Source organism: Limulus polyphemus, unplaced genomic scaffold, assembly GCF_000517525.1.
Source record: "Limulus polyphemus unplaced genomic scaffold, Limulus_polyphemus-2.1.2 Scaffold2171, whole genome shotgun sequence".
Taxonomy (NCBI): Eukaryota; Metazoa; Arthropoda; class Merostomata; order Xiphosura; family Limulidae; genus Limulus; species Limulus polyphemus.
Window position 1 is genome coordinate 78741 of NW_013667781.1, and position 11715 is coordinate 90455.

The 11715-nt window shown below is 35.6% G+C and overlaps 1 protein-coding gene across 5 annotated transcripts in view; it reads right to left on the minus strand.

Annotated features, from left to right (window-relative positions):
• LOC106466159 (oxysterol-binding protein-related protein 3-like) overlaps positions 1 to 11715 on the minus strand; it is a 104085-nt gene that overhangs the window by 25730 nt on the left and 66640 nt on the right. For 4 of the 5 annotated variants that reach the window (XM_022394120.1, XM_022394117.1, XM_022394118.1 and 1 more), the window contains exons 15-17: positions 7719 to 7894; positions 6947 to 7021; positions 413 to 550 (exon numbers count right to left, since the gene is read on the minus strand). In XM_022394120.1, coding sequence (XP_022249828.1) covers positions 413 to 550; positions 6947 to 7021; positions 7719 to 7894 — 389 coding nt within the window. The remainder of the gene's footprint in view (positions 1 to 412; positions 551 to 6946; positions 7022 to 7718; positions 7895 to 11715) is intronic. The other variant, XM_022394121.1, reaches the window with a different exon arrangement.

The following is an 11715-nucleotide window of genomic DNA, read 5'->3' on the forward strand; positions in this document are numbered from 1 at the left end:
ACTCACATCCTTTTAATTATATTTGAAATTATGAACATTGCTCAACATCATGAAAATTAAACCTTATTTTCAATAAGCAATCCTGAAAAATATTTGGGGGTGCTTAACTTTTTTCCAGGTGTATATTATATAAAACAAACAATTATTTTTCGGTCAGCAAAGGAAAGTCAATTATTAAGAAATGCTTTGATCTATTTTCTTTCCAAATCTTTTTTGAACCTCCATATACACCAACAAGCACATTATAGCTGCAGATAAAAACAACCACTATCACAGGGTGGAGTCGGATTGTTTGATCATAATAAAATGTTACATCTACACATAAACTAGGCACTTATTGGGAAGTGATGTAAAGTTTACAGAAGAATTCATGGTCACAGCAGCATACACTGTTATTAATTATACACTTTACCTGCTCTGACACAAATCTGAACCCTTTGTCTTCGCGAACACATTCATAGGTTTCTCCCAGAAGTGGATTGAATGGCTTATGTCCAGCTCTGTAATAAGATGAACTGTAAGCTGATACAGCAAATGCTGCAATATACACCTGAGGAGAAAAACAAATCAATTAGTTTTCATACATTACATGAATAAAATATAAATCAAACTTCTTCTATGACACAAATAATGAGTGATATTATGCAAACTGGTTAAGGGGCCTGTTCAACTGCTTTAACATCAGTCATTTCTTTGAACTTAAAAGTGATAAAAAAAAAGGTTACAAGAAAAGAGTACAGGATACTTAAGTCTCCATTTACAATTTGTTTTAAAAGAAAGGTTACTGTGTGTATGTTGAATACATAGAAAATCCTTCAACTGGTTAAAAATGAAGCATTACACTCAAGCATACCTTAAGGAAGGATAAAATTAAATATTTAGGTAAATATTAGTAATACTTATTTAATAATTATTTAACTACCAAAGTTTAAAGATTAAAGCATTCTCAATAAAATCAGGTCTCAAGCTAAAACAGCTACTATTTCCATGATCCTAATATTCCATCATTCCAAGCTTTAATAATGATGCATATATATATAGTAATATATATACAAATCCAAAAGCTACAGTTACATATAGACTGAGACCTGTTTGTACAGCCATGGATTCCTTGATCTAAGATCTCATTCACTCTGAGCTGTGGTAAACATGCTGAAGTATAGTATGTATGAATCCAACAAACCACAGTTATACATAGACCGAAATCTGCTAATGTAGCCACAAATTCCTTGATTTAAGATTTCATTCATTCTGAGAGGGAAGGACCTTAGAACCTACAATTAGAATTAGTGTACCATAGTTATACATACTGATATCAACTCTTACAGAGAACTTTAAAGATGTGAAACTGTTAAAAACATTGTAACAGTTTCTGTTCTCATTTCTGACTTCTCAAAATGCCATTCTAACTACATATTTATCCTTTTTTAATACTTAATGCTTATCAGCTATAACTGGTTGTATTGGTTCAGGTTGGTTACTTACTGGCTGCAGAAAAAGAAATTTATAGTAATGCTTAGTTTTCGTCTGTCTTCAAAATGTCCATGCACCTTACTATCTAAACTTGCACTTCATTTTTCATTGAACGTAAACAAAAGGTGGATTAAAATACACTTTAATAGACATTTGGTACAACAACGTATTAAAAGCTTATCAAAGTTTTTAAAAATGTCTACCATTAGGTTGTAGAATAACATTATAAGCTTACTGATAGTATTAAGTATGATAAAGTTTAACTCTAACTAAACTAGAGCAAAAAATGTACACAAGTTACAGTATTAATTTATCTCTTTATCAAATATAGGAATACTTAATAAAGGCATAACATATGTTAGGCCTAAGGCAAGTGAACTTGTAGATTTCTGTGTTTGGTATTAAAGTTATTTTGTATTATTCTAGAAATCCCGTATTTAAAGAAGTACTCTTGCAATAAAGCCACTAATTTTATCGAAAATGTTTTGTGGGTCTCTGCTAATTAAGAATTAATACATTTGTTACCATCACTTTAGATTCTGTCACAAAACAATGACAAAAACTAATTTGTGCACCTTTTACACAAAACTGGAAGAATAATTTCAGACTGACATATCCATTTAACAAGTGTCATTTTTTTTCAGCCAAATAGCTTTACATTTTGTACTGGTTTTAGAAGTAGTTGTTAACATGCACACACACAAAAAGAAATGTATAGAAAAATTGTAATCAAACAGGAGACTAAAATAATACATATTTTGATACTTTCCTTCATCATTTTGAAACTACTAATAAGAATAAAAACACTTAATAAAGTTTCATTTCATTTAGAATTTCTAAGTGAGAGTTTGAAAGTTTCCAAATTGGAGTTAGTTTTACAAAACAGTAAAATATACAGGTACAAATACTTGAAGTAAGTAAATCACCATCTTAAGTGTAAGCAGTAAACAAACAGTTCAGAACTGAAGCGTAATAAAATCTATAGGTCATATTACTTAAAGTATGGAATTCACCATTGTAAGCAGCAAGCAAACAGTCCAGAACTGAAGCGTAATAAAATCTATAGGTCAAATTACTTAAAGTATATAATTCACCATTGTAAGCAGTAACAAACAGTCCAGAATTGAAGCACATTAAAATCTATTGGTCAAATTACTCGAAGTAAATAATTCACCATCATAAGTGTAAGGAAACAGTCCAGAACTGAAGTGTATTAATGTGGTTTCCCTAACCAGGGAGACTAGGTTTTGCAGAGCCAAAATTTTCAAGTCATCCTGGTAATTGCTTTTGATTGGTTAAAATTTGTAGCTGAATTTTACTGGGAAAAAGATGTCGATTAAAAACCCTTTTCATCTTCAGGGGTGATTTGAGGGCTGAGATCCAAGCTTCATCAGGATTTTGTCCATACTTCTGAGGCACAGATTTGTAAGTAATGGAGCCATTAAAATGTAAATGTAAATCTAAGAGCTGTGCTATGTGTTTTAAGTACAGTAGATGTGATGGATTAGATCCACAAGTCAAATTATGACGTATTGCTGGAGGAAAGCAACCTATGAGTGTAGCATAAAAAAGTAGCGACAATGGCAAAAAGATAACATCGGTTACACAAATGACATGAGCAGTTCTAGTGATATTGGAAATCCAATTCCAACAATGCAAGTAAGTGGTGACATGGATTGTTCTGATGGCATGGATAATGAAGACATGGATCTTGTACCCGCCAAATCTACTAAGGCGACAAAGAGATCGAGAACAAAGCACAAATCCAGATCAAGTACATTGACTGGTACAAATTGTTTATCAGGAACTGATTTGCATGATATTTGGACATTTCTTGGAATGGAATATACGTCCATATCGAATTTTCCATCTGAACAAGCATGTAGAATGTTCAATGATCTGAATAGAAAAGCTCGGCTTGTTGCATTTTGTAGGAAAGCTTTAGGAGTACTTCGTTCTAGGCTGTTACCAAAAGATCCTGATGGATTATTACAGGCTGTTGGTGAAGTAATTGTTGGAAGTGGTAAGCAAGATAAACTTTGGGAAGCAGTGAGAGGAGTACAGGCAGCCTTACCAGAAAAATCAATTCAGAGGAAAGTAGTTATGGCACTTCAATGTCAAACTATGACACAGACGACCGCAGAAGCTTTATAGTGGGTAGGATAGCATTTGATACCACGAATCAACATTACCGGAGATTGATGCAGGGTTTTGAGCTTGTAAGTCCAGTTCACTATGTGGCAAGATACAATCGTAGTATTGTCAAACAAGCTGTTGAATTTATTTTGAGGCCCAGACACCATTTTACCTTTATCTTGGGTACAGAGAAAATTTACTTAGATCTAAAAAAAAGTATGATTTTCCATGATTTACGAGACAAAAGATCGTTGAGTTCCTTTATTGTGATTACTTTGAACGATTTACGTCTGTGGATATACGAATATCACATACATCATTCTGCAAAATGGTAACAGTCCAGAAGCATTATCAACAGCTTTTTGAGATTTCTGATCAAATGTTGTTAATAATTTTGTTGTACGATAATATGGGACTATTGAGTAGGATAATTGGGACAATCGAAAGCCCTCATGTGAAAGACAAATGTATGTGGATGTTGATGAAGCTCGAGCATTTTCTCAAGTATGACTTCAACGCTCATATTGCTAAGGATAATGCTACATCACATTGCATCGAATACACATAAGGTCATGGAAATCCAATTCCAAGTACAAAATATGAAGAATGCCAATTTCCCTTCTGGACATCATATGTTACTTCGAGATTGTAGACATAAAATGAAATTGTATACGGGACATCGAATTAGAGTAGAGAATTAATGCAGGCATATTCACGAAATTCACTGTCAATTGAAATTGTATGAGGCTTTAGTCATTATGAATTACAAGATGAAATATCAACCCATTTACTTCAGAGAGAAAACAACAGATCATTACTGAAAGAAGGGTCTTAGCTGGCATGGTACAATGGTGTATACGAAAGCAGTATCTACATTAGACGAAAATGGTGAATTGAAGACTCAAAGATCATATTATGATGACATATCAGGTGAAGATTCCCAGCAAGATTTGGTGGCAGCCTTATCAATATTGGAAGGCGTCATGATGAAAATGAAAAAAGACCATTCAGAATGCCATCATTCAATCCAACAACACAAAATGCTATGAAAATGGATATCTTATACTGGGAATGGCACTTCTGGCAAAGGCATATGGTTTTGAATTGAAATCCTTTGTACATACAGAGACACAGAATGGAAAAGGATGTATCGATGCATACTTTGCAACAGCAATGCATCTTATTACTAAATGTGTGAATATGGGCAATAACGTGATATTACAACAAGCTCTGCAATGTAATGGTGGGGTAGCAAGTACTGTGGTTTCTATATTTGACCTAGATAAAAAAAAAAAGTATTGAACTGATGAACGATTAATCGGAAGCAGTAGATAAAGTTCTCTCAAAAGTTGGACGATTCAATGAAGCTGTGTTTGAAGACAATTATATAATCGACTCTACGAGTATTCAAGAATGTATTCAGTCCTTCTTGACATGACTGACCCTCATAAGCCGAAGTTTGTTTCCAGTAATACAGCTTCAGGATAATGTGGTGATGAACAAGAGCCAAATGATCCTATGAACGATTAACAATCGAGCCAGATGTGATGATGAAATGGAGCCAAGTGGTCATGAAGAGACGATATCAGTGATGTGATTATTGATGAGTTGGGATCTGGGGACTTTGTTGAGGATGTGAATGTGACTGAATTCCGTGGAAAGCTAACAAACTGTGTGTTTTCATTGTAGGCAGGTAGAGTTAATATTTACAGATGGCAGATATGGAGTCAGTGACGACGAATTACTTTAGATGAGTTAGGAGAATATTCAGAGGATCCAACAAAGTGTGTGGTATGTGAGCGGTCTTTCGCCTCCTTGATGAAGAAAGAGCAACATGTCTATCGAGGTGCCAGAACCAAAAATGACTTACTAACTTCAGCTATTAGACATACCAAAATGCTAATAGACCAAGGACAAGTTGCTTTCATTGATATGATGATCTGTAGAAATATTTCTTCTGATGCTCATGACTTACAATACGATGATACCAACTTTGTACCAGAATTATTTGGTTTTGGGTTGGCTAAGCGACCTGCTTATGGAAAAGTGTATGGTGCTATGTACATTGAACATTTCAAAGCTGAGATAGACGAAATGTACATGCTAGGCATAGAAGACAAACCGAATAAAATTGGACTGAGTCGTATGCTCGAAATCTTCCGCCAGAAATATCCTGAACGCCTTGATTTGCCAAGTGAAATGGAAGTTTGTCAGAGAATTTCGTCTTTGACGTCCAAATATAAGAAGCACAGAACTATCTCGACAAAAATCAGTGGTATTCAAGAACAGTTCAGAATGGTCATCAGTCCAATTGTGGTGGAATCTGGTTATAAAATCGATCAGAAGAAGGTATTAATGCAATTCAGAAATCAGACTTCTGCTCAGATAAATTATGCAAATTATCTGGAGATGAAGCAAGTAAAGAGTTTTGTTTCTGCATTGTAACAAAGGCATAAGAAGTATTTTAACCATGCCAATGTGTAGTATGAATCATATATTACTATTGACTTTAGTACTATGAAGTCTGTATATTCATTCGATCATATCTCGACTTCTACTCAATATTTTTTCTTCAAAATTTCACAATATGTTTTTTACATCGAAATCCTTTTCCAGATGACTTTTTCTAGCCGTCTCTGCAAAACGACCTCTAAGTAGCATCTCTAGTTTGCAGAACTACAGTTAAAAACTCCTCCAGAAACATGTAACTGATGTAAAATAATCTTCCTGATCATTAATAATGCACTTTACATTGACCAGTAAAATAATTCTATCACTAAACAGCATTACTTCTTTAGATCGTTATGTATCTGCTTGTTTGATAATTTCCGGTAAAAATTCTTTCCGAGTGACTTCAGCGATACAAGTCCCTTCTTAATTAAAACTAGTTTATTCTTTCTCGATACAACTTTGTAATACACAGAATTTCCACAGTCAATACGTTTGCAATCTCGATAACTAAACACACACTTTATATTACCGTCGCTACCGCTCACTTCATTCAATTATCTGTCTCTATATCCGCCTAGCTGCAATTATCATCTCCGCTTTATTTGCCGGGCTTATATATTAAAATAGAGATGGCGCCTAGAAAAGACTAGAGTTGCCGGGAACAGTCATGATCCTTCTAGATACTCATGATGTGTTACCAGCGTCACATGACTTCCACTGTCGTAACAAGATGTAACACATTATATTACTTAGTATTATAAAATAACAGTTAATAGTAGTTCAGTCTCACTGTAAGAGCTACCACATTGTATAAAATAATTACAAGTGGATCTACAAAACACTTACCAATAAGGAATGGAAAGAAATAAATCCTGATTTTACTTACCATGCGTTCAAAAGCATCCTCTGTTTCATCTGCTTTTTCTAAGAGCTCATTGTACTCAAGTTCTTCACACATTCTCTGCAGTGAAAAGAAAAAATATATATATCAAAAATTACATCTTGTTTCACTGATTATTTCCATTCAAACCAAAAGTTTGCCGATGTAAGCTTTATAATTTTAATCAGTTTAAAGGAATAAGCAAGTGTGAGAACTCCTTTGTTTGTTTTTTTTATCAGCATACTTTACTGTTACTTAACTCCATCGGACAATGACAGCATCATACAATAACACTTATGTCTCTTTGGCTGAAAACTAATCCAAACCATGTTATTATCTACAAAATTAAGAAAATTGAAGTTTGATAAGGTATAGTGATAATTATTAGGAAACCGTGAAACTAATTCTAGCAGAAAGCACAAAAAATTATGGGTTTAAGAGAGTTAATAATATTAGCTATAAGATTATATATATATGCTTATATAATAATAAAATCTTTGGTTTATGCTATTATAAAAACTGTATTTGGATCAGTTTACAAAATCTTTTAGTAAGTAATGTTTATAGGATTTGCGTTGTTGAAACTCTGAATAGTTTTTGTATCAAAGCAGTGAGATGAAAGTGTTGTGTGTATTTAAACGTAAAAAACTTTCAGCAGTGAGTGATATAATTCTGGAATGCACCATTTAAAGTTTTGCTCCTGAAAAAACAAATCTCAAATACACCTGAAATCTAGTAATATAGAAATAAATAAAACTCAAAACATCATCACTCAGACCTGAAGGATGTTGAGTGGTTCATTCAGTGTTACTGGCATGCTCACTTTAGACAGATCTTTCCCTATGTTCTTGCATAATAAATTCCACAAACTTATGTCACCTGTGTCAGGTTTTGGAGCTGGCAATTTAGAACGTCTCCCAGTGTCACATGGTTGAGATCCTGGAGTTTCTGTAACTGAAATGACAGTGAAGAATTAACAAAATAGACATTACTCCTCCAATTTTTCACTCCTGGTAAACAAAAATCATATAGTAAGTACATTATTCCTCTGAGTATTATGCCCTGGTAATCAAATACTGTATAATATGTTCTACAGTAAGTACATTATATTATGCTCATCACAAGAGTATATTTGCTACTATAAATCATTCCAGAAATGCTGAGCTCGAACAACACTGTAGGGATATTCTTTTATAGTGAATGCAAATACGAAATGCTTAAATAATTTTACTGTTCATTAGATGTATTCAAAATGAATGATATGTAAGTAAATAAAAATCTTACAACCAGTTTTTTATATATAAAACCAGATGACTATATTTTTAACTATTATATATTTCTAACACATCTTCACTCAATCCTACTAAAGATACATCTGCTACTGGAAACATGAGGGTATTTAGTTCAAACTTACCAATGAGAAAATAAGGGTATTTAGTTGGAACTTACCACTGGATACAGGAGGGTATCTACTTGGAACTTACCACAACAAATATCAGGGTATTTAGTTGGAACTTACCAGTGGAAACATGAAAGTACTGGTTGGAACTTACCAGTGGAAACACGAGGGTATTTAGCTGGAAATTACCATTGGAAAGATGAGGGTATTTAGTTGGAGCTTATCACAAGAAACATAAGGGTATTTAGTTAGAACTTATCACTGGAAACATGATGGTATTTAATTGGAGTTTACTACTGAAATTTTAACATTTTCCTAAATTGAAAATGTATTTCTAATAATACTTACCTCTGCTGACATTTGTAGCTATTTCTCAACTGCCAGGGTTTCTTCTTTGCCCATGTTAGCATTAGTCTGATTTTTTCTCGCTGCTCCAGTCTTTTATATCCTACTCACTTGCCCTTGGCAATAATTGTCTTGTGATACTCTCCACCCACGTCACTGCACCCTCTATCCTGGTACTGTATGTAAGCACCTCATTCAGATACTTTTATCACTTTTTCAAGACTGATACCATCCCAGTCTCTAACACCGGCTCTTAGTGGGGAGGAAGGGCAGAAGAGTGTCAGCAGAGTTAAGTATTATTGGAAATAGATTTTCAATTTAGGAAAATATTAACTTCTAAAACACACTTGCCTCTGCTGCCACTTATAGCTAGAATCCCACATTGAGAAGGTGGAGGAGCCAGTGAGGGCATTACCCATATAGAAAGCGTCTGCATACATCATGGATGTACCAAGATAATAGTGGTACCCGAGTGGGGGAACAGCACTACATCTAGAACAGGTATGCTCTTCATCCCGAACTTAGTTCCTGTATCAAGGATGGAACTGTACACGAGTGATCATCACTAAAGATCAAACTCAACCACACAGCCAAGGTTCCAATACTTAGGGATGGAATTAAGGGGTCTTGGTCCCTATACCCCATGTTGGTGGCTCGGACAATTGGACTGCAATGTTAGATACAGTTATACTTTTGACTGGATCCCAACCTGTAGCCATAGAGTGATGCATTACAAACCACTGGAATCACAACGAGAAAGTAAGCAACACCGAAATGGACAAACCTTCTCCACCACCTGAATGACCATATCGTGTATGCCTCACTCAACCAAAGAAACAGAACTCATTCAGTCTGGAATTATGAACATTCATCCTTACTCCTTCCACTTGTCTCAGAATTATGGGAGGATGTGGAGCAACTGTACTCAACCAAGAACCCAGGATAGGACCTCTGCATTCGGAATTACGAGAAGATAGTGGACCTCCTTCCATGAATAATACACTGACCCAATATTGATCAAAAAGAAGGATCATGCACACCCCAACTGGATAGATGAGCATCAAACCTGAACCAGTATTACAAGTAGGCTCATGCATAGGCTGGAATGAATGGGATGAGAAAACTCGTATGATACAGCAGAACTCATGTTAAGCCTAGTCGAGTCCGAAGGAAAAAACCCGGAACTGCAGTACCTGATCCTTGTGCACCACAAATGCCAATAGTGGTGGGCCTCAACTGCTAAGGCAAAGTGCAGATAGGAGTCAACTTCAACCAAGTTGGACATCTACAATCCCAGTAAAAAGATTGAGGATAGAGTAACTTGTGAACCTTGGAGAATCTAGGCATAGATATAGACAAAGAAGATCGATGACTGGACACCAATCTCCTGTCTTCACAGGCCCAACAATTCTGAAGAACTAGCCCAACATTCTCACTACCCCAAAATCAAACAGACTCAGATAACCCTACAGGTTGGGTGATTCATAGTGAAGATGTGAACTGAACAACCAATTGTGACCCAAGGGCCTGCAGAGCTTCTGGACCCATAGTTAAGATTATCACATGTCCAGAAATTCTTGGAATCAAGCCCCCATAGTCCCTGCAGGTATACAATAATCACCTACACTGCTGGCAATCTGACTAAGCATTGGAAACCTTGGATATAGACAGAACCAATTCTGAGCACCAATGTACAAAGGAGCTGATGTCAGGGGTCAGTACTCATGAATAGGGGTGGAACTATGAACCTCCAGTAAGTGTCAATGAAATTCAAGACTCCAATGACAACCGGAAGGAATGTAGAAGGCAAAATTTGTACCAACGTGCATGCTGACAATGGATTCAGCTCATCCTCAAAGAAGCTGGTGATCCAGAGAGTATTCTAAAAAAGTGAAGTGAAAGGAAACAAAATGTTAAAGTTCATTTGTAAGTCCATAAACTCACTCTGTCCCACCAGGAGACATAGACTATATAAGTGAACTACAAACTCCACCTTAGAACCCCGAAATTTGAGAAGCAGATGTATTATCTGAGAGTCTGAAAAAATACCTCCACCTGGTGGTGGTATGCGAAATCACAAAGTTCCAACAACGAGTCTGATAAGGCCTAACTCTCCCTTCATGTAACTAAGAAGCAAACCTTCCAGCATGAACCACAATATCCGTGTATGGAGAAAAAACACAACTAAAGTTCACTTCCAGACATTTCAGCCATCAAAGATCCAACAGAAGAAAAACAAATCAAAGGCAGCTTATCCCAAAGTGGCCTCCTTTTGTTTTTCATAGGTCATTTAAAGACCATGGTGATTATCATTGATTGGAACAGCATTTTTTTGAGGTAAAATAAGTTGCTTTGTTAGAGCAAAGCAACTTCTGGCCATCTGCTGCATCTATCCTAAGGAATCGAACCCCGGACCCCAGAGCTGCGAGTCCATAAACTTACCACTGACCCACAGGAGTGGAAAATCCAACAGAGTAAAAGAAGGCAAGGAAAAGACTAATCTAAAGTCTCCCCAAAATGTCGACGATTGACCTCTACTGCAGCTTCATAGCCCCCCTGAGGACCACCACAGATCCAAATATATGTCTTAATAAGATCACAGACAGTCTCAACTGAAAGTGACTCTCTCTCCCCCCACCCCCTATTGTTGTGCAATACTAGATATCAGAGGTGGGAGAGACCCAATATGCCTCCATGCCAGAAATAATAACCCAGGAATTCATACCATAATCAGTTTGCCAATTGGAAGAAGAAAAAAAATTTTTTTTAATTATCATTATTATTACAAAATCAAATAGATAACACAATAACGTTCAAAGTATCTCCAAACAACCATAATACTGATAAACCCCTTAGCGATACTTTATCGAAAAAAAGTGATAAAATTATTTGAATGAGAGGCTTATATACAGTGCCAGGATAGAGGGTGCATTGATGTAGGTGGAGAGTATCACAAGACAGTGATCACCAAAGACAATTAAGTGGGGTATAAAATATTGGAGCAAGTGAGAAGAAAATAGACTAATGAATC